The 27,106-nt window shown below is 44.7% G+C and overlaps 1 protein-coding gene and 1 long non-coding RNA gene across 2 annotated transcripts; one reads left to right on the top strand and one right to left on the bottom strand.

Annotated features, from left to right (window-relative positions):
- Nucleotides 1–183: 183 nt before the first annotated feature.
- On the bottom strand, nt 184–23,565 carry LOC122460639. Its single transcript, XR_006282080.1, has 4 exons — nt 23,555–23,565; nt 23,474–23,477; nt 4,287–4,293; nt 184–316 (listed from the first exon to the last, which is right to left on the bottom strand). It is a non-coding gene; the product is annotated as an uncharacterized LOC122460639 (long non-coding RNA).
- Nucleotides 4,385–14,721, top strand: LOC119857249 (alpha-1-antitrypsin-like). The gene is made up of 5 exons (XM_038405912.2): nt 4,385–4,552; nt 6,319–7,009; nt 8,951–9,221; nt 11,188–11,335; nt 14,166–14,721. Exons 2-5 carry the CDS (start codon nt 6,337–6,339, stop codon nt 14,367–14,369), a joined length of 1,296 nt encoding a protein of 431 aa, XP_038261840.1. The 5' UTR covers nt 4,385–4,552; nt 6,319–6,336; the 3' UTR covers nt 14,370–14,721.
- Nucleotides 23,566–27,106: the final 3,541 nt, after the last annotated feature.

Genomic DNA, 27,106 nt, shown 5'->3' with positions numbered 1-27,106 from the left:
TCACTGGTGTGGTGCCTCCTGCTGGTCATCTCAGGAATTAGCTCTCCAGTGTACAGAGCTTCTCCTACTGGCCAGTGTCTCACCTGCCTCAGGCCCCCATGTCCCTCCCCTTCAGGGTTCTGCCCCCCAGCAGTAACCCACAGTCTGGGTCTCCCCTCCCAGGGGAACCTCCAACCTTCTATCCCCACCTCATGTTAGTGGCTACTGCCAGTCATCATCTAGCCCCTGCTCACTGGGGCAGACTGCAGTCTGTCATGGCCACTCATCATTGGCAAGGAGGTTGGACCAGATGCCTCTGCCCATCTCTGGGCTGCACCTTCCAGCCCCAGTACATGCACAGGTCTGCACAGTACCTCCCCAGCTCCTCTGGCCTTTCCCCAGACCTGCTCCACTCCAGGTACCCTTTTCTCCCTGGCAGCTAGGTCCTTCTCTCTCCACAGCTAGAGAGAGACTAAACCAGTTCTTCCCTGAGCCCTTATAACAGGACCAGGTGTGGCCTGATTGAGGCGTGGCCCCAGCGGTGGCTCCTTTCCAAATCAGCCTATCCTTTTTGTTAGGAGTGGGGTAACTGCCCCACTACACTGACAAGGTGTACTCTGGCTAGCAATGACTCTGAAAAGGACTTTGGGGATCATGGATAACCAAGTGAATATGAGCTCCCATTGTGATGCTGTGACTAAAATGGCTAATGTGATCTTTGGGTGTGTTCGGAGGGAAATTTGAAGCAGGCGCAGGGAGGTGATATTACCTCTGAATATGCCATTGGTGAGACCACTTCTGGAACTGTGACCTGTTTTGGTGTCCACACTTTAGAAAAGATACTGAAAAACTGGAGAGGGCTCAGAAAAGAGCTACAAGAATGATTTGAAATCTGGAAAACATGTTTTACGATAAGAAACTTCTGCCTCCAGTCCATCCAAAATCCCTCCTTATATTTGGAGAGGGCAAAGGGAGGGGAGACTGGGAGCTTGCAGCAGTGGCAGAAGTCCAGCTGCCAACTCAGCTCCTCTGGCAGCTGCCTCATCCTATAAATCTTTTGAGGTCAATGAATCATAGCTTGTTTTTCATACTGGGACTTGCAGGCTGATGGCCAGAAGCTCAGTATATGAGCTGGAGCCAATAGGGTGTTACTAGAAGTTGGAGGTAGTAACAATAATGGGGCCACGAATGTTTGGGACAGAGATAGCCATGGCACCTGCTCCCCACATAGGTGTTCATCCCCCAGATAGCCTCCTCTCTGGCTTTCTTTCTCTCAATGTCTTCTTCCTTCCCTTCTTAGGAGTGCCCCACAGAGGCACTCATACTTAGATCACCACAGCACTACCATCTGCTCTGAGCTGAGGCAGGAGCCCCAAACTGGCTACCCACTATGCCATCCACACACCCACTTCTCTGCTACCCAACTCCATCTCTCTCACTGGTTCCCTACACCTTCTCTGTTGGTCAGTACATCTCCCTGGCTCTGACAACTCTGTGCTGAGATAGTGAAACAGCGTATAGCTCTGGAGGATGGAAGTAGCCTCCAGCAAATTATATTTCCACTGGCTTTCCATTCCAGAAAAATAAATTGTTGTTGGGAGTCAGTTGCACTTAATCATCAGTTACAATATGTCTCTGAAAGTCACAAATGCTTGGCAAAGACACAATTAATCATTATATGAGTTCATATTCAGCTCAACATAGATCTGTGACTATGATATATGATATGATATATAGATCACACAGTCTTAGCATGTCAGAACTCTAGCACCAGACTGAAGACCTTTTCTTGCATTGCTAAAACATGCTGGCAAGATTTCTGTTGTCCACTATGGACTTTATATAAAGTAACATGGATCCAAGTTTAACCATAACTTAAAAAAAAAGCATAAGTACTTTAATGCATGTCCCAGACAGACTCTTGCATATTTTGCATATCTGTTGATAATCTGGCCAAGGATCTGCCACAGCAATAACACTTTCCTCTACTGCAGCTCTAGTGTCACCATGAGGTTTTCTCTTATTCTCACAGCATTCTTTCTCTCCTCCCCACATGCTGACACAGCTTTACTCTGTCTTATTCCCTTACTTTGGAGTCCTTGCAGCTCTGCTCCCCAAATCTCCCCCTGTGAAACTGCCCTTCACAAGGTCCTTCCTTGAGCCTGTACCCCTCCTGGAATGTCTCTCCCCCGGGCCGTTTCTCCCAAAGTTTCCCAGTTCCTCAGTCCCTAACAAGATCCTCCCCACCCAAGACCTCCCTTTGGCTCTGTCTCACCCATATTCCCTCTGACCAATGTCTCCACAAGTCTGGCTCCAACCATCCCCTCCTGAGGCTTCATCCTGCCAGCGCATCTCCCTGAGTTCCTGTGTCTCCTGCTCCCACCATTGTGGAGGAAGGAGAAGGACCTGCTCATGGGAAGGGAGCCATGGCTCAGGCTCTCCTCTGAAGGCACTTCAACGCTCCCTGCTCTGCATTCAAAACCTGGTAGAGGGGGAAATGTAGGAACATAGGAACTGCCAGATTGGATCAGACCTGGGGTTCCTGTAGTCCAGTATCCTGTTTCTGACAGTGGCCAGCACCAAATGCTTCAGAGGAAGGTGTAAGAACACTGCAGTGGGTAGATATGGGGTAATCTGCCCCCAACATTTGGACTCACCCTGATCTTTAGCAACTAGAGATTGACTTAAGCCCTGAAGCATTAGATTTAATATCCCTTCCAAATTTTTGGAAACATTTGCTGTTATAATACTAGCTATTCTTGTTATCTATATAACTGTGCAATGCCATTTTGAATCTTGTTAAGTTCTTGGCCTCAACTACTCCTTGTGGCAGTGAGTTCCACATTCTAATCACACACTGTGTGACAAAAATATTTTCTTTTATTAGTTTTGAATTTCCTATCTTTCAATGTCATTCAATCTCCCCATGTCCTTGGGTTCTGAGACAATGAAAACAAAAGCTCACAATCTACCCTTTCTAGAACATTCATCATTTTCTATGTTTACCAGCTCCTCTCTTATTCGTCTGCTTTCTAAGGTGAACAGTTCCAATCTTTTCATTTTCCATATAAGTGGAATGTACAGCCTCATCTGTGCTCTCTGCATGAAAAAATTGTGTTATTTCAGAGTCTGCATAAACCTAACACTGTAGTAATAATTGTATCATAGTGTATTCTGAGAACAAATATATTATGATCTGTCACAGGGTTCACTCACCACTGGTGGCACCTCCTGCTGGCTATCCTGGGGATTAACTCAGCCAGCTTGTGCTCCCCTTCAGCAGTGTCTTCTCCTGCCTTTTCTTGCTCTGAAGCCCTGCTCTCTCCAGGATCTTCAGTCTCCTCTTCATGGCTTGGCCCTCTGGTCAGGTCACTGAAGTCCTCCCTTTCCAGGGAATTCACAGTCTTTCCAGAGCAGCTGTCTGGCTGACCTCTCCAATGCTCTGTGCCACTCCCCAGGGGCTGGTAGGGTATCCAGGCCTGCCCTTTATACCAAGTTCTAGCCAGGGACCCTGTAATAAGCAGCCACAGTCCTTGTACAGTCCTACATCTCTGCTGCTGTTTCCCTGGGTTTCTTCCTATATATATGGCTTCCCCATCTCTGAATTGCCCTTCAACTCCTTCCACTCAGGGACTGTCTGCAGCCTTTCTCCCTGCAGTTTTTCACAGCAACAGCAACCTCCCGACACTGCAGCCAACTTAAGTTGCCTGAGGAAAATACTGGATTTATTAATTAAGTGTAAATTGTCAAGAAGCAACAATCTGCTCTGCTCTGGAACTTTAACAGATACAGGAGTTTTAATTAAACAGCACAAACAACTGCAAGAACTTGGTTACGTTACTTTCTTTAAAGATAAAGATTTAAAGAAAATCTCAGTATCCATTTATTTATTTGCTGTCAGGGACCAGCCTCATTGTTAGGCAACTAATGAGCCCAGCTGCACTGTCTTAGAATAGATGGAGTAGCCACAGTCCCTGACTGGCTGCTGCTTTAGCAGACTTGTCTATATGCTTGGTCGCAATATGTACCATGCATCTTGCAGTCTTGCTCCAGTTTGCTTCTAGCCCTTGCTCTTGTTCTGTTCTAGCCCCTGTTCCTCTCCAGTTTTAGATACCTAGCTTCAATCCACAGCTTTGCCTCTGGCTCTTGCTCTGGCATTTGGCTTCTGTCACAAGAGACACATTGAAAAGATCAGCTCTTCCTAGGCACACATGCCCCACTTCCTATTGGTGCTCTAATCATGAAGTCTTTCCATACAGAGGTTTCCACAAGTTTGGAGGTCTGAGGCAAGCAAACAGCACAGTCACCAGTACCCTCCATATGGCTCCCTGCTACCTCCTTCCATAAATATTGGCTCTATTTTCTACCATGTGGGTGGACAGTGGGCATTTGACCCTCCATGCCAGAAAAGCAATTTCATCACTGTTTGCTCTGCATCCTTCCTAATAACTTCTATTTGCTCTGTTTAATGTTTAATAGAGGACACTCAGCTTAATAACGTTAAGGCAATATAAATAAAAGGCGAGGAGCAGAGCAGATTAGATGCATCCAGCAGGAGTCTTCTGATTGTACTGTAAGTATGGCCATATTTTTTCAAAAGAGGCTTTGAACTCTTATTAGCTGTGTGAAATGCAGTTGATTTTATGGGATTTCATTCAAGTATGGGTGTATTCACTATACCTGTTACAATTTATCCTGTGAGTAGAGCCTTCCTTAAGACCCCAATGAGCCAACAGAAATTAGTGCGCTAGTGGAAATGGTCTTTGAATGAAGGCATTTTTTAAAAAAAATTATGGGGAAAATCTGGGACGAGATTAATCTAGTGCTTTAAGATAAGGCCTGAGTACACCAAAAATGTGTGGGATTTCCTAGAATGTGTTAGCCAGCATTAGAGCTGTGGAAACTGGGATTTTCCCTTCTGCAGAAAATTCTGACATTGAAAAAAAAATCATTCTGAATCAGAACAAAAAGTCAAAAGTTTGAATTTTCCCATGAAACAAAGTTCCCCTACCCCCCCAAATTTTTTTTTGGTCATCTGAAATGTTTAATTTTGATAAAATTAAAAGTTTTTGTTTCAATTTTGACTTTTTGGTATTAGTTTATTTTATATTGTTTTTATTTTAACTTATATGGTTTTATAAAATAATATGAACATAAAATAAAATACAAAACCATTTTAAAAGCATAAAAAAATGAAAACAATGCAAAGTATAAATATAGAATAGAATAGAATTTTTTAAAACATTTTTTATTTCTTTTCTAAATGAAACTTCTTTAGAGTTGACATAACCCTTTGGAACGCTTCTATTTTGATGAATCAGCATTTTGTAGCGGAAAAACATTCCATTCGAAAATTTCAACCAGCTCTGTCAAACACATTTTAACATGGTTTAAAACTCTAGCATTAACGAAGCAAGTTGGTCTTTAGCACATACTAGCTGCTGAATTGAAGCCTAATGGGAAACCTGTTACCTAGGGATAGATAGAGAGAGAAAAAAAGAAGGGACAGCATAAAGAACAAAAAAGGGCAAATCTATACATTTTTGACATGTGAAGAACCTTTAGAGCTGATGTATTCCTGTTATTATGATGTTACAGAAAGCTCGGGACCATTTGATATCCCCTTTTGGTAAAGCTCACCAAATTACAGTACTTAAAGTCAGGGAAGGGGGACTTAATTTTGATGTTCCAGACAGGGTCCTTCCTTATAAACCTTTTCAAGCTTTAGATAGCGGGCCATATTGTCATTTGGATCCAGATTCTACTGCAACACATTGAAGTGTGTGCATGTGTGGTGGAGTGGGAGGGACTATCAAGGAACTGGTTCCAGTTCCCTGATTGTTGCTGTCAAACCCTAGCAGAAGTTACAGCAAAAGTGCAGCACCAATTTGTGCCACAGGCATAAGGTCCCTAATTCATCTTACAGCAGCAGAGGAACATCATAGTGGATCTCCATTCTGCTAAAATCTCTCACAGCCTCCTCTCATCCCACCCTCTTTCATAACTTCCCCCCTTAACAAAGCACCTCTACTCTAGGGAGGGGTATGTCTGAGTGGCACAAAGAGGATGGTGCTAAGTGAAGAATCCAGCCCAGAGTCTTCTTCTATCACCCCTCCTTTTTCCTTTCTCTGATTCCCAACCTGGCCTGGGCTCCCAATCCCTGTGATTCTCTGGTCAGCCCCACTCCCTTTCCCCTCATAATCTCCCAGTTGACTGGAGGGAGGTGGACTTGCCATGACGGGAGAGAGAAAAATAACCAAAGGATCACAAATAGCACAGGGAAGGGGGGAACATTTCCATGACTAATGACTATTCCATTCTTTTGTTTTGTTTTTAAAGGAATAGTTCCAAAGGAAAATGAAGTCCATTTTCTGTCTGTCTGTGTTACTTGCTGGGCTTCCTGCTGTTGTCCAGCCTAATCATGTCCCTGGCCACCACAATGACGAGGATGGTCAGACAGATTATAATCCCCAACAGCATCTTAGCCCAGTTGGAGGCAATGGTGTAACTGAAAAGATGACCTTTCTCCAAGTAGCTCCTAGCAATGCTGACTTTGCATTTAGATTCTACAAGCAGATTAAATCAGATGCAGCTGACAAGAACGTTTTCTTCTCTCCTCTGAGCATCTCCACTGCCTTTGCAATGCTGACGTTAGGTGCCAAGTCAACCACTCTGAGTCAAATTCTCCAAGGACTCTCCTTTAATCTGACAGAGATTGAGGAGAGGGAGATACATGAAGGTTTTCGTCACCTCATCCACATGTTAAACCGTCCTGACAGTGAGATCCAGCTGAATATGGGAAATGCCCTCTTTATAGATGATCAACTGAAACTACTAGAGAAGTTTTTGGAAGATGTCAAAAGTCTGTATGAGTCTGAAACTTTTCCTACTAACTTCCAGAATTCTGCCGAGGCTGAGAAACAGATCAATGATTACATAGAGAATAAAACCCACGGGAAAATTGCCAATTTGGTCAAGGATCTTGATCCGCTCACTGTAATGGTTCTTGTCAACTATATTTTCTTTAAAGGTAAGATGTTCTACAGATCGGTACATGTTGCACATATAAGCTATGGAATTCTGATAGTGGTCTAAGACAAATAAACTGGTTTTTTGTCAACTGCTTATTAGGTCTATGAGATTACCCAACTTGAGACTCATGCCTTCTCAATGTTTTTAAGCATTTCCAGGAAAGTTATAGTCATCCTAATTGGAAATTTTGTTTATAATTAGGCACCTAAATCAAAGGCACTGGAATCTTTGTAGAAGCGGGGGCAGCAAAGTCCAAAATGGATTCCTGTGGCCCTTCTCCCCTAATCCTGCACTCCCTCATGGCGCTAGTCCCCTCCTCACATAGCACCCCCAGGGCCTCTAGCACTTGGTGCTGCCAGTTTCCTACCTCCTGTGGCTGCATGTAGGTCAACGGGACCAGTCGCACAGCCCATGCTCCTTCTGTCCTTCCCACCAGCTACTGCCTGGAACCTACAGCATCTTGATCAGCTCCCCTGACAAACACAGCCCCTACCAGCACTGCTTCCCCCCAAACTATGCCCATGTTAAAAAGTAAGAGTCATGGCTCTCCCACTTTCAAAAGTTGGGTGGACAGGCTCCCTGCCCCCCCCCCCAATTCTGATGACCTAAATCCATATTTAGTCACCTGAACAAGATTATAACTATGTCATTAGGCATGCCAAGCAACTATTGCTTGGAAGTGAATGGGAGTTATAGGTTCTCCTCACCCCTGTAATGCAGGCCAGTTTAATCACACTTCCTAAATACAGAGATAAAAAAGGAAAGAATCCAGAATTCTATTTTTTTCATTGATGTGTTGTTGTCCCTGGGATGTTCCCAGAATGGACAATGGTTGATCTTTGCACATTTATTTGCCTGATACTCATTTAGTGTTATAACTGAAGGCAATATATTCTACCAATGGTACCCAGGAGCCACGAAAGGATTTATTTAAGATCACGAAAATTTCTTGCCAAAATGGATAGCTATTTAACTGAGGAGAAAGTGGTCATGTGGTACTCTGGTGAGGCAATGTATAAGAAAGGCAATAGGCACTGATCCTGTGCCATAGAAGTCAATGGGTGCCATACCACTGACTAGAGCGGTGCAGGATCGGGCTTATAACGCATAGGAGCAGGCTGGAACTAGCAGAATTGTGGGGTAGGCCCTACCATAACATTTTAAACTTTGGTTAATTTCAGTCAACTCTATAAAGACAGGTCCTTTTCAGCAGCTTGGAAAGCACATGCTTTCCCATTTGTGCATTTGATGCTAATAAACTGCATCACCTGTGCTAACATTTTACAAGAAACAGAGAATCATAGAATATCTGGGTTGGAAGGGACCTCAGGAGGTCATCTAGTCCAACCCCCTGCTCAAAGCAGGACGAATTCCCAATTTTTGCCAGAGGTCCCTAAATGGCCCCCTCAAGGATTGAACTCACAACCTTGGGTTTAGCAGGCCAATATTCAAACCACTGAACTATTCCTGCTCCACCTCTAAGAAGAAGGGAAGGAAATTAAATATAAACAAAATTCCAATTCAGCTCCCTCTTACAGACTCGTGTCTCAAGATTTATAATGTGAGGCATGAATAGAAGAAATTTAGGTAAAATGAAAAAAGTTAGATTTATTAATTAATCTGGAGCTCTATCAGATTAAGGGGCCTCAGTTTAACAGCACAGAAAGTTATAATACTTGGTCACTATTCTTTTCTCAAAGCTACAGATTTAAAGAAAACCACAGTATTAGTTCATTTCACTTGTTTGGCTTTCATCAGGACTACTTGCTATTGAAATTGTCCGGCCAGCTGGCCGCAGCGCTAATGTCCCATTTTTCAAATGAGCTTGCAGTTGACTTAAACTTGAAATATAGACATGTTACATTTAAATTAGTCTGATATGTGTTTGAAATTTCTCTTTCCCAGTATTTTCAATGGCATTCTTTCTTTTTGTCATCAGCTCATTGGGAAAATCCTTTCAATAGTTTGTTCACCAAGGAAGATGACTTTTTTGTGGATGCAAAAACATCTGTCAAAGTTAATATGATGAGCAGTAACAAAAGGTATAACACACACCATGATGAGGAGCTGTCTTGCTGGGTGGTTGAAATCCCATACAAAGGAAATGCTGCTGCAATATTCATTCTGCCCGATGAAGGGAAAATGGAGCAGGTGGAGAATGCTCTGTTGAAAGAAACTATGACTAAATGGACAAAATCACTTCAACAAAGGTAACCATTTAACTGCTACTACGCTTATGTATGTTTGCTGTAAAATAGGCTAGAATTGGAAATGAAGACAAAACATTCCATTCAGGGCTAGGCTGTGCCTGTAGATACAGCTCTAAGACTGGGCAATGCATTGCATACTGCCCTAAGGGAGAGCACTGGAAGAATTAGTGCCTCAGACACACACCTCTGAAGTATAATGCCTCCCAGAATGCCCCTCTTGCTTCAGTTCTTTTGGCTAGAGAGCTGGCTGGAACATGGGGCACAAAGCCATTCCTCTGCCCTTTCAGCACCCCTCTCTGACGGAATGCACCAGTGTTCACACCTTACACGCTATTGTAATAATCTTTGTACCCAAAGATGCCTTGTGAAGTATCATTTGAAAACAAACGACCTTCTGTAAGTTATATCACTGTTAAATCTAGATACAAGATTCTATGTAAAGTTATGAATTCCCCCTGAATGATGTTGGTTTCACATGTTCAAACCCACGTAACCCCTATTAGGCAGGAGTGGTTAAGCAAGTCTATCTTAAATAAAGGAATGTGGGTTTACCTCATTTTATATATAACTAGTACATAAGGTCCTTGAGGCAGCAAGAGAGAGACAAGGCAAACCTGCATTTCAGCATACATGGGGGAGAAAAAAGAGTATGGGGCCACCTTCACTCACACCCCCAAACTCCCATGGTTTTCTTTACTGTTTAAATAAACGTTGCTGTGAGGGGTAAGCCTCAAAGAGAGACTGGACTATAGAAGTGGGGGGACAAAACCCAGGGATTCTTTCTGTCTCCCTTTTCATCTGTCACTCTTTCACCTAAGAAGAAAAAAGAAACCAGCTGTCTGGACTTTGGGGGCAGATCTTGACTTAAGTATTTGCTCAGCCATGTTGCTGGAAAATGTGGCAAGAATTTTACCTGGAACCATGTCTAGTTTGTTGAGTTTAGTTACTAGAAAGCGTTTTCTGTTTATTTCTCTTGTAACCATTTCTGACTTTAATGCCTTATTCTTGTACTCATTTAAAATCTCTCTTTGTAGTTAAATAAAGTGGTTTCATTCTTTAATCAAAACTAACCCAATGTTGCATTCAAACTGAATTATTTGGGCAACTCCATTTAGAGTAGCAAACAGTTGGAGATTGTTTCCTTACAGCAGCAACAGACCTAATATATCTGAACTGTCCAGGAGCAGGGTGGGCAGTGCAGAACACACATTTTTGGTGGAAAATTGAGGACTAGGAGTGTGTGAGGGTCACTCTGCAGGTAATAAGCAAGGCTGCTGGAAGCCAGAGTGTGTCTGCTGTGCTGCTGACAGGCTGCCGGAGTTAGAGGTGCTGGACCAGGGCTGTGGCTCTACACAGACACTCAGAGTGTGACCTCCATACTGGCAGACTGACTGTGAGAGACCCAGGTTGGAAGCTACAACAGCAAAGCATTGTGAGGCACCCAAGGTTGCAGGGCAGGTGGTAACAGAGCCCCTCACTGCTCTGAATTGCACCCTGGAATGTGATACTCTCCCAGTCCAATTGTTTCAGGGAGCCAGTGAAAGATTCCAGTGTAGCCCATGCAATCCCCTGGGAACTCTTATGGGTGTACCCCTGCTATGCCACACAAGGTGGGGATATCTCTACTTCTCCTGCATTCACTTGAGCAGCTGTATTAGAGGTAGGGACAATCCAGCCCTATATAAGGTAATGCACTTTACTAGTCTCAATATTAGATCAAATAATCCAAACAATAGTTTTCTAAAACCAGCACAGTAGTCACATGTAGTTAAACAAAAATAAAACTCATGGGATTGTAATTTTGCTGTCCAGTTGCTGTAAAATGGGACAATAAGAGTGGGGCATTGTGATGCAAATTCATCGGTAGCTGAGATCCTTGAGTGCTCTACATTATCCAGCTGTAAATATTTAAGTATGCAGCCATTTGACAATAGTTCACCAGAGTTGTGTGTTTCTTTTTGAACAGAAAAATCGAGCTGTACATTCCAGCTTTCTCTGTATCTGGTACCTATGATGTCAGAGAGCTGTTTCAGAAAATGGGTGTGGTTGATGTGTTCACTAACGAAGCTGATCTGTCTGGAATCACTGGGCACTCTAACCTGAAGGTGTCAAAAGTAAGTTTGTAAAATCTAGATGATGCTAAATGGAATTGTCTGTTATTTTCTTTTGAAATGACCCATTCCAGCTTCCAGTCAGGTCACTGGTAAAATGCTCTGCCAGCAAGGACAGGAAAGACAGAGCTGTAGCATAAGGAGGATAGACTCACAGATTAGCACTTAGTCTTTCCTCAGATTAAGCATTAATTTGCTTACTATAAATGAATACACAGGCTCTGTGAGCTTACTTGACCTTCTGGAATGTCCTGTAGAAGTCAGTAGCACTAGGGAGGGAAAAGGACAAAAGGACAGGGAAAAATGCAATTGTAACTATTGTTAACATAAAATAATTAATATGTAAAATGGTCTGGCAAGAGTTTGCAAATACGGAGTCTTATTCTATGATAGATATTTATATGACCCCTCATTACTGTAGTAGCTAAGTGTCTCATAATTTTAATGTATTTATCCCCACATTAAAGGATAATATAAAGGTAAGGTAAGGTAAAGATAAGGTAAAGGAGGAAAGCTTTCATGTTTGATGCAGCTCAGACTGAGGTCTGGATAAGGTCCAGACAAGGTTGGACAAATTCAGAGTGGGATAAATTAAGCATAAGGATACACACATGCTGTAGGAGACCACTTAAAATGAAGTGAGTAATTAAGAGTTAGCAAGGAGCAGGGTGTGTTAGAAATTGTTGTAATGAGAGAATACTACATATTGTGATAGACATGTGTAGGACCCATGGATCTTGAAATTATAAAAAAAAACAAAACACCTTTTCACCTGTGGGCAAACACAAAGGGATCACTCCATATCTGATCTCTCAGCCCTCATGCTCAAAGGAAACCTGCACAACACCTTTAAAAGACAAGCCTGGTAAATTAAATTCATAACTTTGCTGGATACTAAGAACTATGGACTTACAGATGAATTGAGCAATAAAATCAATGTAACACTTTGAACATACCCTGCTGCTTGCTTCCCCTTAATTGCCCACTTCATTTTAAGTGGTCTGCTACAGCATGTGTGAACCCTTTATGCTTAACAATCTCTCCCACCTTGTATTTGGCTGTGACACTCTGGTTACCTTCTCCAGATCTGACAAAGAGCTCGGTGGAGTTCAAAAGCTCGTCCCTTCTACCAGCGGAAGTTGGTCCAATAAAAGCTATTACCTCGCCTGCCTTAACAATGCAGAGTCCTTGTGGCACCTTAGAGACTAACCAATTTATTTGGGCATAAGCTTTCGGGGCTAAACCCCACTTCATCAGATGCATGGGGTGAAAAATACAGTAAGCAGTATATATAAATTACAGCACATGAAAATATGGGAGTTGCCTTACCAAGTGGAGGCTCAGTGCTAACGAGGCCAGTTCAATCAAGGTGGAAGTGGCCTATTCTCAACAGTTGACAAGAAGGGGGAAAATTACTTTTTGTAGTGCTAACGAGGCCAATTCAATCACGGTGGACATGACCCATTCCCAACAGTTGACAAGAATATGTGAGTATCAATAGAGGGAAAATTACTTTTTGTAGTGACCCAACCACTCCCAGTCTTTATTCAGGCCTAATTTGATGGTGTCCAGTTTGCAAATTAATTCCAGATCTGCAGTTTCTCATTGAAGTCTGGTTTTGAAGTTTTTTTGTTGAAGAATTGCCACTTTTAAGTCTGTTATTGAGTGACCTGGGAGATTGAAGTGCTCTCCTTCTGGTTTTTGAATGTTACAATTCTCAATGTCTGATTTGTGTCCATTTATTCTTTTGCATAGTGTCCCTAGTGGTGCCCCTAGCCTCTGTTTGTCAGAGGGTGCAGATGGATGGCAGGAGAGAGATCACTTGATCGTTACCTGTTCGATTCACTCCCTCTGGGGCACCTGGCATTGGACACTGTCGGCAGACAGGATACTGGGCTGCCTGGACTTTTGGTCTGACCCAGTATGGCCATTCTTATGTTCTTATGCATAGAGACTGTCCATAAAGACTCCCATCTTTTCATGTGCTGTAATATATATACTGCTTACTGTATTTTTCACTACATGCATCTGATGAAGTGGGGTTTTGCCCATGAAAGCTTATGCCCAAATACATTTGTTAGTCTCTAAGGTGCCACAAGGACTCCTTGTTATTTTTGCTGATACAGACTAACACAGCTACCACTCTGAAACCTCTCACCTGCTTTGTCTCTCTCATTTCTTGGGAGGAACACAGCTACAAATGCAAACTGCAAACAATGTAAGGAAATACTAATTTGAGTTGCATTAAGGAGAACAAAGTGAGAGTTAGTGCTTAGTGTAGCTCCAAAGAGTAAAAGAAATAGGTTCACATTTGCACTGTAAAATATCAATTTACTGTACCCAAGAGAGAAATGTATTAGGCAAAGGTACACCAGGGAGGTCAGCTACTTAGCTTCTTTCCCTCCTATGTTGCTTGTCACCATTCATCTTGAATTGTCTTCTATATTCTGCTTCAAAGTAACTCTCTGATGCATAAAGGTACTAGAATTTGTTTGTGATGATGAGACAATTCTTCAGTAATGTTAAACAGCTAATTAAAGGGAGTCCCCCTCTTTGTGGATGAGCGAACAAGGGATTTGATACATGCAATTTAATCTATTCATATTGTTGTGCCTGACCCTTCCAAAGATTCATAGGCAAAACTCCTATTGAAATCAACAATAGTTTTCCCTGGGTTGGGAATGTAGGGTTGGGTTATGTTTTGTGTTGTCAGTCCTGTACTCATTCTGTTCTTCTTTCTTAATAGCTGTGGTTTAAATAGGAGCAAGTTCATCTCCAGCTGTTGCTCCCTGTTTTATGCTCACACTGTGATCTCTGCTTCATTTCCTTATAGGCTATTCACAAGGCCATGGTGGATGTTCATGAGAATGGTACTGAGGCTGCAGCAGTCACTATCGTGGAAATTGCATTGACGTCTCTTCCCTTCCCTCAAACTCTTACCATTAAGTTTAACCGGCCTTTTCTGATGATAATTGTTGATAAAAATACCCAGAGCATCCTCTTCATGGGGAAAATTGTCAATCCTACTAAAAAATAATTGTACTGTCACTATACATGTCCCAGTGCTTCAAAGGAGTTGTTTTTAAATTCCCAGGAGTATGTGCACGTACCACAGACCACTTGGTGCCAGTGACTAACTAAATTGCAGTTGACCTAAATTCCAAACAAATAAAACATGAGTGTGGGGTAACTCCTTGCCTATAAACAAACAGCCTGGTATTTCTGTGAATCGGGCATGTATTTGTAAACGTCTCAGATAAATGTGAGAGAAAGCCTTTATAACTAGGTGACCATATAGTAAGAGTGAAAAATCAGAATGGGGGTGTGGGGAATACGTGCCTATATAAGAAAAAGACCCCAAAATTGGGACGGTTCCTATAAATCTGGACACACAACTTGCAGATAACTAGTGGGGGCTGCAGAGTACAGCCTAGCCTAGCCTCCTCCATTCCACACCCCTGTGCGTTAATCATATTTTCTAACTGACAAAAGGGACACTGAGGTGGGGAAGTGGGAGGTCACAGGGAGCTGGTTTGTAAGCGTAAGGGAGGTTGGTGGAGATGTCAGAAGTAAAAAAAGCTGCTCAATCCTCTCTGCTGTCCCACTCCTTCCCCTTTTCAGAATAAAAACTGGGGCATTTCACAGCTAAACAGCAGGATGGAAGAAGACTGAATTTCTCTCTCTATGACCCCTTCATGGTTCTCTCCTAGTTCCAAACTCTCTACCTCCAATTTAGTCTTCCCCACTACATCATGCCCACCAACTCCACCAATTCAACTGATTCCATTGTCCCTTACACTCAACCTTGCCTGCCTAGGCCATCCCACTCCTGAGATCTGCTCAGCTCCCTCTAACCCAGCCCCAGCGCAGGAACACCCACTGGACCCACCTGTCCCTTTCAGACTGAGAACACCTCTTCTTCCTACCAAACCCTCCCAAGCTCACAGCAACCCCTTTCTGCTCTGAAACCTCTCCCAACTAACACCGCCTGGGTCAAAACACAAAAATATAAAAAACCCTTGGAGACCTTCCCCAGAGGTCATAGTCCTTCCACCTCCAACCTGACAGCCACCACCAGGCTCACAATCCCTTTTTCTCCACAACTCTAACTCCCACCCCCATGCCCAGAACCTCCACCCTCAACTCACACTTGCTGCTGGATACAGAAAAACAGGACCAGAGACAGCAGGGAGGGACTGTGGCTGTAGGGAGCCCTTTACTCTGAATAAACTCCACAGAAGCCTGGAAATCCTCTTCTGTGCTTCTCCCTCTATTGCTTGTAGCCCATGTGCTACATGCAGGATCTCTAGAAGCTGGAGTTTGCAAGAAGAATTGCAGAGGGCAGCTAGATGAACTGCAGCCTACATCCTAAGGCTGCTAGGTGAAATCCAGCCTCATAGAAATCCCTGTGACAACGAGTGATACTGCTTCCTGCAGTACTTCAGCCATACAACACAGCTCACAGCTGTGGCATTATTGGTGGAGTTTAGCCATTTATGTCCAGCCATCCCTGGCAGACAGAGTCACTTTCACTTTTTCTCAATGTTGTAATTCAGGCAACTCAGAAGTCATGCAAACTCCCCTGGAACAGAAGATTTCAAAAGGCTTCTGTGAGATCTTTGTTTAAGATGCAAAAAGTGTCTCACTTGAGTTGTTCCGGACTAGACTCTTTACATTGGTATATGGCCACTAAAGTTAGGCTGTGATTAGAGGGGAGGGAGGGAGGCATATGTATTGTATCTTCTGGATCTGATGTTCCAGCCAACCATACACACTCACTGTCTCAGCCCACTCCTCCTGGTAGCTGGCCAGCTGCTCTCCTCCATCTACTGGGTCTCCACAATCAAGTGGACCAAGTCCAACACACAGTGAAGATGCCATCTAATGAGATAACCTGTTATCTGATCATTCAAAAGCCAAGCAATCCCCGTATCACAGGTAGGTGATGAGATGCAGTCAGAATATTTCCAGTGCTGTTGCTCCTTAGTCTATAGTCATGATTTTGAAGCCTGCAAATTCTTACTTAAAGGGCGGGGAGGGAAATCAGGCTTTTAATTTATTTATTTAGATTATATTCCTATTGGCACCATATGATTTCTCCCTTGTGAACAGTATAGAGGCTTTGATAATTGGGCAGCATGTGGTTGTTTTGATATAAAATCAAGAGGTCCAGGATTAGAGGTTGAGTGTAAAGGAAACCAGTAATCCACCTTCCAATCATGCTAATGAAAGATTGACTCTTGGGTCTATCATGAACAGGGCCATATGCAGAAACCACAAAATCAAAGCCTAAAATCTAGCCTCAGCCACCTGGATCTCCAATTAGACATAAAGAGTCTCTCTTTGAAGAGTCCATGGCCCATTTTTCACCTATGGCACTGTGGACAACTCCTGTGCTGTGCTGCCATTCGCTCCCCCACCATGGACACACACTCTGGTCGGACTCAGTGCTGGTCCAAACAGCAGTGAACCTGAGGGGTTTTTGCAACTGTTAGTCTCTCTAAAAGATGCATTGGGTAGTGTAGCTGTTCCTAGGCACAGATTTCTATTGATGCTCTCTGATAGGCCCATGTAGGTCCACGTAGGTGAGGAAAGTGTTTATATGGGCTAGAGAGCTTCATTAAGATACCAGGTAACACCTGGCAGGCCTAAAAACAAATGAGACCCAGCTGGGAAGGAGCTGAGTAGTTGCTATAAGGAAAGCAAGTCTAGAGAAGAAGAAAAAGAAAGATGGCAAAAAAAATTGAATCAACAAAAAAAGAGGAAGAATATTTTTTTGAATTGTGCCCTAGAGCTGAGGATAAGGACGTACTTCAGGGGTTGGTACTGGTAGGAAAAATTAAGTGATTTTGTTTAGAGTATGAACTGGCCATTGTGGCTTGAACAAAAAATTTTTTTCGAATAAATGGACACAAAGGTGGACTATGTCCACTCTGTAAGGTGGAAGAAACAATTGAGCATCTTTGATGAGTATGTAAGGGCCTTGATAAAGAAAGGGGAAAGCTTTCTGAGGGATTCAAATGTCTTAAGGTAACAAAAGTTACATTATGTTCTTTAGTAAAAATGTCAAGGAAATGGGGTAGTATTAGAAAGCTGTTTTTATATTATCTGAAGGACACAAGGCAGAGTGAGAGAATATAAACTGCAAAGTATTTAGGAAGTACAGTTGATGATGGCCATTCAGTCATGTCTACTTCATCACAAGAAAAAAAAAAAAGAAAAGAAAAGAAAAAAAAGAAGAGACTTGCAGGGAGAGAGAAAAGAACTTTGCAGTCCCTCTCTTGATAATAGAGTGTGGCAAGACTGAGGAGAACAGAAAGACTTGTGTTGGGGACAAAGCCCTGGAAGGGGCTGGGGGAAAGGCCACAAGAAAAGCCTGTGGTAGGAAGGAGGCCAGGGAGACCTCAACAAGGGATCTAATGGAGTGGACTTGGGCTCTCATCCTAGGGTCCCTGGACGCAAATATGGTGGAGTGGGAGGGCCTGGGTTCCCCTACTGGTCTACCAGAAAAGGTGGTGTAGAAACACCCTGACCAAGCAAGAGAAGAATTATTGGGATTGGAGGCAGGCCTCCCCAGGGAGAAAGCCCTAAGAGTAAGAGGACAATCCTCCAGAGTCCAGGAAGGGGAGAATAGTCTGCAGTGGTCTGGGAAGGGGCTAAGAGTTGTTTGTCTGAGTTTAATTGATCAGACTCTTTGGTATGTTTACACTGCAGCGGGTAGCATGTTTCCCAGCATGAGCAGAGAGATATGTGCTCACAGTTCACCTAGTTTCTACTAAAGCTTTCTACTAATCAGAAGTACATTCTGCACTTCCTTAGAACAACCTTCTTTCAAGGGCATCAGCCAGGATGTACCCTTGAGGGCCTACAGGTTGGGATAGAGGAGACAGCTATGGTCCTGGGAGATCATGGAGGAGTGACAGTGGAGGCCAATGGAGCTAGTAAAGTCGAGAACCAGTGTTGTCAGGGCCACCCTGGGGTTATAAGTATAATGTAAGCCTGATCTTGTTTAACATTGGATAAGACTTTGGGCAGGAGCAGAACTGGAGGGAAAGCATCTAGGTAGCAGAAAGGCATCTGTCAATGATCCCAGGCTGTGGCCCATTTAGGAAAAAAAACTGATGACATTTTCTGTTGGCTTGTGTTGAAAATAAGTCCACCTGGGAGTTCTCCACAGCTGGAAAAGGGACCTAGTCATATCTGGACACAGAGACCATTTGTGATCTGCTTACATGAACTGCCAGAGCATTCTGAACCTCTGGATGCTAATTAGCTTTCAGGCTGATGCAGAGATCCCAAAGCAGAATAACCTCTAGGCATAATTGTATTGACTAGGCTCCCCCTTGTTTGTTCACTCAGAATATGACTGCTGTGTTGTTGGTTAGCACTGACACGTTCTGCTGATTGTTGATAAGCCTACCCATAGCATTGTCTATATGAGAAGATTTTTAAATCCTTTGGAAAAATAACTACATGGCTGTATATATATTACTTATCCTTGGTGACTTAATTCCAATTAGTCAAAGTAAAGCATGTTCACATATAAAAGACAATGCTACTAACTACAATTAATGTATATTTCCACAGAGATAAGGCATTAAGGGCCAAGTTTTCAAACCTGCTTTTCCACAATTGCCACTAGTGCATGCATAAGTTTGTGCATACAGTTTTGACATGCAAGAGGCCAGATCCTCTTCCATTGAAGTCAATGGTTGAACTCACACTGGTTTCTATGGGAGTGGCCCCTCTCGTGTGTGTGATAGAATTCATATATGCAATCCCTATTTTGAAATGAAAATCAAGTGAAAAATTAGTAAAAGCAAGCTCTGCTTTTAAAAACTCTATCATTTCTGTATCCCAATGATAATGCACAGAGCTCATGCACACATAAAAAGGTAATATTTTCAAAATTTGTCTCTGTTATGCGTTAAAAGCCTAGCACCAGCTAATAGTATTAACAGTGCAAGGCATAAAATGGTTACTAGCCTTCCATAACTGTTGTTCTTCGAGATGTGTTGCACATGTCCATTCCACTCTCAGTGCGTGCATGCATGCGTGCCCCGAGCAGTCGCCGGAAATTTTTCCCTCAGTAGTATCCGCAGCTCAAGCACCCTTTGCTGACACCTGCCAATAGCACTGGTATAAAGCGTCCAGCCAACCCCGCACCCCCCCCAGTTCCTTTTTTCTGGAAAACTCCAAGGTAGAGGAGCAGGAGGGTGGGTCCTGGAATGGACCACGTGCAACACATCTCGAAGAACAGTAGTTACAGAAGGTTAGTAACCATTTTTATTCTTGGAGCGAATGCACATGTGCATTCCACTCTAGGTGACTCCCAAGCAATTGAAAAGGTACAGGGATCAGAGTTCACAGACACAAAAACTGCAGAACAGCTCGACCAAATTTGGCATCATCTCTGGAATGCTGAGTGATGGTGTACTGGGAGAAGAACATATGATCAGCTCACTGCTTTACAAATGTCCTGAATAGGGATCTGCGCTAAGAATGCTGCTGAGGATGCTTATGTGGAATAAGCAGTCAGGTTAGCTGGTAGCAAGACACCTGCCTGATTGTAACAAGCCTGAATACATGACGTGATCCAGGATGAAACTATCTGTGAAGAGATTAGGAGACCTTTCATCCTGTCAGTCACAGCTACGAACAGTAGGGTGGACCTCTGGAAAGGTTTAGTTCTTTCTATGTAGAAAGCTAGGGCTTGCCTAACATCCAGTGAGTGAAATCATTGTTCATTCCTAGTTGCACACGGCTTCAGGTAAAAGAGAGGTAGGTAGATTGTCTGATTGTTATGAAATTGCTAAACCACTTTTGGGAGGAAACTTGGGCGAGGACATAAATACACTTTATCTTTAAAGAAGACTATCTACAGCAGCTCTGATGTGCGGGCATGCAGTTCTGAGACCCACCTTGCTGAAGTGATGGCCACTAAGAAAACCACTTTCCAGGCGGCGTATAATAAGGAGCAAGTTGCCAAAGGTTCATACGGGGGTCTCATAAGATTTGATAAGACCAAGTTCAGGTCCTGACGGGAACAGGCTCTCTTACTGGGGCTATCAGAATAATCTGGCCCTGGTCCGGCATGATCTTTAGCAGCACTCTGTGCTCGACTGGGAAGGCGGCAAAGGCATAATCAAAATGTCCCATCCAAGGGAAGTAGAAAAGCATCCATGATAGAGTCCAGACTGTGGCCTCCTAGGGACTAGTGATACTGTCTGTTGTACCTCTTTGCAAGTAGGTCTATCTGGGAAGTTTCCAACTGCTGGAAAACATCTCTCGCCACATCTGGGCAAAGGGACTACTTGTGGTGACTGGTGATGGTCGTTCTGAGGTCACCTGCCAACTCCCGGAAAGTAAGAGACCTTGATGTTGATGGAGTGGGCTATGCAAAACTCCCATAGCTGCATTGCTTCTTGACAAAGGAGGGAAGAGACAGCTCCTCCTTTCCTGTTGATGTAAAACATGGCTGAAGTGTTGTCCATGAGAGCAAACAAATTTCTGTCTGTAATGTGGGGCAGGAAGGCCTGACAGGCTGGGCAAACTGCTCTGAGTTCCCTGATGCTGATGTGGAGTGAAAGTTCTGCCACAGATCAAAGGCCTTGAGTTCTGAGGGGCCTCAGATGAGCTCCCCAGCTTAGCGCTGACACATCTGAGACCAACTGGGACTAACATGAAAGGGAAGGGAGTCCAGGAGAGCTGGCTGTATTTCAAGGAATCCCTGTTGAGGTTACAGGGACAAACCATCCCGATGAGTCGAAAGAATAGTAAATATGGCAGGCGACCAGCTTGGCTTAATGGTGAAATCCTAGCGGATCTTAAACATAAAAAAGAAGCTTACAAGAAGTGGAAGCTTGGACATATGACCAGGGAAGAGTATAAAAATATTGCTCGGGCATGTAGGAAAGATATCAGGAGGGCCAAATCGCACCTGGAGCTGCAGCTAGCAAGAGATGTCAAGAGTAACAAGAAGGGTTTCTTCAGGTATGTTGGCAACAAGAAGAAAGCCAAGGAAAGTGTGGGCCCCTTACTGAATGAGGGAGGCAAGCTAGTGACAGAGGATGTGGAAAAAGCTAATGTACTCAATGCTTTTTTTGCCTCTGTTTTCACTAACAAGGTCAGCTCCCAGACTGCTGTGCTGGGCAACACAAAATGGGGAAGAGATGGCCAGCCCTCTGTAGAGATAGAGGTGGTTAGGGACTATTTAGAAAAGCTGGACGTGCACAAGTCCATGGGGCCGGACGAATTGCATCCGAGAGTGCTGAAGGAATTGGCGGCTGTGATTGCAGAGCCCTTGGCCATTATCTTTGAAAACTCGTGGCGAACGGGGGAAGTCCCGGATGACTGGAAAAAGGCTAATGTAGTGCCCATCTTTAAAAAAGGGAAGAAGGAGGATCCTGGGAACTACAGGCCGGTCAGCCTCACCTCAGTCCCTGGAAAAATCATGGAGCAGGTCCTCAAAGAATCAATCCTGAAGCACTTAGAGGAGAGGAAAGTGATCAGGAACAGTCAGCATGGATTCACCAAGGGAAGGTCATGCCTGACTAATCTAATCGCCTTTTATGATGAGATTACTGGTTCTGTGGATGAAGGGAAAGCAGTGGATGTATTGTTTCTTGACTTTAGCAAAGCTTTTGACACGGTCTCCCACAGCATTCTTGTCAGCAAGTTAAGGAAGTATGGGCTGGATGAATGCACTATAAGGTGGGTAGAAAGCTGGCTAGATTGTCGGGCTCAACGGGTAGTGATCAATGGCTCCATGTCTAGTTGGCAGCCGGTGTCAAGTGGAGTGCCACAGGGGTCGGTCCTGGGGCCCGTTTTGTTCAATATCTTCATAAATGATCTGGAGGATGGTGTGGATTGCACTCTCAGCAAATTTGCGGATGATACTAAACTGGGAGGAGTGGTAGATACGCTGGAGGGGAGGGATAGGATACAGAAGGACCTAGACAAATTGGAGGATTGGGCCAAAAGAAATCTAATGAGGTTCAATAAGGATAAATGCAGGGTCCTGCACTTAGGATGGAAGAATCCAATGCACCGCTACAGACTAGGGACCGAATGGCTCGGCAGCAGTTCTGCGGAAAAGGACCTAGGGGTGACAGTGGACGAGAAGCTGGATATGAGTCAGCAGTGTGCCCTTGTTGCCAAGAAGGCCAATGGCATTTTGGGTTGTATAAGTAGGGGCATAGCGAGCAGATCGAGGGACGTGATCGTTCCCCTCTATTCGACACTGGTGAGGCCTCATCTGGAGTACTGTGTCCAGTTTTGGGCCCCACACTACAGGAAGGATGTGGATAAATTGGAAAGAGTACAACGAAGGGCAACGAAAATGATTAGGGGTCTAGAGCACATGACTTATGAGGAGAGGCTGAGGGAGCTGGGATTGTTTAGTCTGCAGAAGAGAAGAATGAGGGGGGATTTGATAGCTGCTTTCAACTACCTGAAAGGGGGTTTCAAAGAGGATGGCTCTAGACTGTTCTCAATGGTAGCAGATGACAGAACGAGGAGTAATGGTCTCAAGTTGCAATGGGGGAGGTTTAGATTGGATATTAGGAAAAACTTTTTCACTAAGAGGGTGGTGAAACACTGGAATGCGTTACCTAGGGAGGTGGTAGAATCTCCTTCCTTAGAGGTTTTTAAGGTCAGGCTTGACAAAGCCCTAGCTGGGATGATTTAACTGGGACTTGGTCCTGCTTTGAGCAGGGGGTTGGACTAGATGACCTTCTGGGGTCCCTTCCAACCCTGATATTCTATGATTCTATGATTCTATGATTCAGTGTCATACTGTTGAGGGCATATAAAAGGAATGCCCTCACAAACCATAAGCAGATCCAACCACCAATTGAGGGAGACAAGAATCAGTGGAGGTACCCTGAGTGTCTAGATGGTGGTGGTTTGGTGAGTACGCTGAGGCCAGTCACATCTGGAGGGGTCTGAGGTGCAGCCTTGGGTGTTGTACCACATATGTGCATGAGATCATGTGACCTAAAAGTCTCACAATTTGGGGCTGTTGTCAGACTTTGACGTGTGTTGTCAGGGATCTGATTGATTGGAAATGAACCTCTGGGAAGTAGGCCCTGGCGTGAGTCAAACACTGCCCCAATGAACTGCACTGGAGCAATGGTAGACTTTTCTGCATTTATCAGAAGGCCTAGGACCTTGAACTTCAACTGGATGAGTCGAACGTTGGACACTACTTAAACCCTGGACTGGCCCTTGACTAGCCAGTCATCTAAATAAGGGTAGATGTGCACCCCTAACCTCCTCAGAAAAGCTGCCACTACTGCCATACATTTGGTGAACACCCACGGAGCTGCAGACAGGACAAAGGGGTGGATCGTGAGTTGGTAGTGTAGATGGTTTATTACAAATCTGAGGAACCTTCTGTGACCTTGGTATATCGATATATGAAAATAGGCATCTCTTAAATCGAGGGCAGCATACCAATCACTGGGATCCAAGGAGGGAATAATGGATGCAGAACTTTATTTTCTTGAGATAGTTGTTGAGCTGACGTAGGTCTAAAATCAGTCTGTGACCTCCTTTGACTTTTGGGATTAGGAAACAACGGAAAGAGAATCCCTTTCCTCTTAAATTCTGCAGAACCTCTTCCATGGCTCCCACCAGAAGGAGAGATTGAACCTCTCAGACCAGAAGTTCTTTGTGAAAGAGATCCCTGAAGATGGAAGGGGAGGGAGGGTGAGAAGGAGGAGTAAAAATAGACTAAAGGGCATATCCTATTTCTACCATGCTCAGCACCCAACCGTCTGTGGTGATGCTGGACCATGCACTAAAGAAGTGGGAAAGGCGGTTTGCAAACAAAGGAAAAACATGGTCTGGCATATGGAAACTGATACGGCATCCTCAAGCATCCCATCAAAACGCCTACTTAGAACCCGCTGGATGTCTGGGTGGGGCAGGCATTGACATCAAGGTAGAAAGGGGTGGTGGCCTACACTAAAACCCCTGCTTCTCTTTCTCTGCAGATCCTGACAGGCAGCCAGGGCAGAGTACCAGACAGCTGTTGGGGTTTGTATTGCTTCCTTGAAGGAGCAAGTGTGCACAATCCAAGGGACTTAAGGGTCACCCTGGAGTCTTTTAGACCAGTGGTTCTCAAACTAGGGCTGCCACTTGTTCAGGGAAAGCCCCTGGCAGGTTGGGCTGGTTTGTTTACCTTCCGCGTCTGCAGGTTCAGTCAATTGTGGCTTCCACTGGCCGCGGTTCGACGCTCCAGGCCAATGGGGGCTGCAGGAAGCGGCGCGGGCCGAGGGATGTGCTGGCCATCCTTCCTGCAGCCCCAATTGGCCTGGAGCAAATACAGCCTGGAAAATAATGATAAGGAAGGAGAGGGAATGACATTTATCTCACTATCCTCTGATATCTGAATTTGAAACACAGCATCATACTGATAAGTGAAGTCCACTAAGCCTGAGACACATTTGTGTGTTTTTAATTCTCAGTGGGGTATATTATGAACCCATACACATATCGATTTGTTATTATTTGCATGTGGTATAACACATACATACATTATATACATGTACATACAGATACGTAGTCTATATTCTCTAAGAAAAAGGAGTTTCAGCACCAAGATCCTCCTGCACTTCACTAAAGAGTGATGATTCTGAGGAAGAGTCTTTACATAGTGTTAGATATGTTGGGGACACCGGGCATGGCCACTAGGTAACTCAAGGGGTTGGAAGGCCACGAGTGTTGATGAAGCCCCCTTGCTCTAGGCCCAGGTCCCCCCCCCTTCCCTTTGGCCCAGGTGGCCCCCCCTTCCCTTTTCTGCCCGGAGATACTCACAGCAGTCATGCTGAGGAGTTTAAAGCTTCAAATAAACTTTTCTACTTCTCCACCCCATTGTGGTTATTGGGCAACGCACACCGGGCAACGAATCCAGCTGTTGCTTGCCTCGGGCACTCTGTGCCAGCAACAGTTTTTGGCACCCAACATGGGGCTCGAGGCTTCAACACAAGCCTTGCCCAGATCCCTTGCAGGGACCGGCGGGTGAGGACTCCGACTGACGCCCAGTGCACACCGGTGTGATTCCCAGGGGCCTCGGAGGGGCATAGCCCAACCGGCCCCGTAGGGCACAACGGTGCAACGCGCCTGATAAGTGGAGAAACGCCGTAGGTGACGGTGGGGAACCGGTCCTTCGGATAAGGTAGAAACCTTTTGAAATCCGGATTGTCTGCTCTGTTTGAACCTGGGGATGCCCAGAGTTACCCTGTAGGAATGGGACAAGGACAGAGCTCAGGAGGGAGGGCACAGTGTACGCCCTTAGAGTGTATCCTAGCACATTGGAAGGTATTTGGATCGGATCCGATGACCAAGAATAAATTAAAACGATACTGTACAGTTGACTGGCCTCAATATCAACTAGAGGACCAGGAGCGGTGGCCACCAGGAGGGTCAATTAATTACAATACGATCCTCCAGTTACTTTTGTTCTGTCAGTGAACGGGGAAATTGAATGAACATCTGTATGCGCACTTGTTTTTGGCTTTGTATAATCGAACAGATGTCTTACAGCGATGTAATTTGACTCTGACTGGTTCGGTAGTGAATAATGTTAGTCCCCAGACCCCCACCCCAACTGTGATGGCACGTCCGGTGTCCCCTGCGGCCCCCATTCCCCCTCCTGATAGGGCCCCTACAGTGGGCTTATATCCTTTACTTACCGAAACTAAGATCTCCCACACTGGTGCAGAAGGGCATCCGGCCACAACTATGCAAGTCTATACCCATGTGCCCTTTAACCCTGTGGATTTGGCTGCTTTCAAAGTACAGGCAGGGGAGTTTTCCACCAACCTGAGTAGGTTTATTTCAGTTTTTGAGGGCTGTCTTAGTAGCTATAAGCTGGATTGGGACGATTGCAACATCCTCCTGCGCACCTTATTGTCTGAGGTCGAACGACAACCGGTCGTGTCCAAGGCAAGGGAGGAGGCACAGAGACGGTATGACTGGGATCATAATAATGTCCCTGATCCAGATGAGCAGGTCCCCCGAGTAGACCCCAGGTGGAACCCAAATGATCCTGCAGGTATGACCCGGCTTACCACCTATAAGCAGTTGCTTTTGCATGGACTCCATCACTCAGCTGTCTGACATAATAATTGGGCAAAACCGTATGAGGTAATGCAGGATCTAAAGGAAAGCCCAGGGGCCTTCCTACAGCGTATTCGGGACGTGATTCAACAGAACACAAATGCAGACCCCGATGATCAGGAAACTGAGACAATCATTAAGGGAATTTTCACAAGCAGAGTAGCCCCTGATATTAAGAGAAAGTTATAGAAAAAAAGAGGATCTAATGGGCATGACCATGGCACAAATCTTAGAGACCACAAACCGAGCTTATAGTCTAAGGGAGGCAGAAAAGGAGAAAAAGCAAGTTAGAATGATGGTAGCGATGGTACAGGCCGGCACTACGGGAAGTGGCCGGGGAAGAAGGGGCTGGGGACGTCCAGGCCCGCAGGAGAGACGACTGGGTCGCAACCAGTGTGCCTTGTGTAGACAAGAGGGACACTGGAAGAATGAGCGCCCAGAGAGGAATGGAAAGGGAGGTGCCCCTATGATGGCAGTGGAGAAACAGAAATAGGGGTATCAGGGGGTATGGACCGCCCTGCCCCCAGAACCCCGAGTAAAGATGTGGGTGGGAAGTTCGGAAATAGATTTTTTAGTGGACTCTGGAGCGGCACGAACTGCCGTGAATCGACCCCTTCAGTTGCCAGTAGCAGACTCCCTTACCGTGGT

The sequence above is a fragment of the Dermochelys coriacea genome, chromosome 6, assembly GCF_009764565.3.
Source record: "Dermochelys coriacea isolate rDerCor1 chromosome 6, rDerCor1.pri.v4, whole genome shotgun sequence".
NCBI classification, from domain to species: Eukaryota; Metazoa; Chordata; order Testudines; family Dermochelyidae; genus Dermochelys; species Dermochelys coriacea.
The sequence above is the reverse complement of the archived record's forward strand: the minus strand, read 5'-3'. Positions and strand labels throughout refer to the sequence as shown.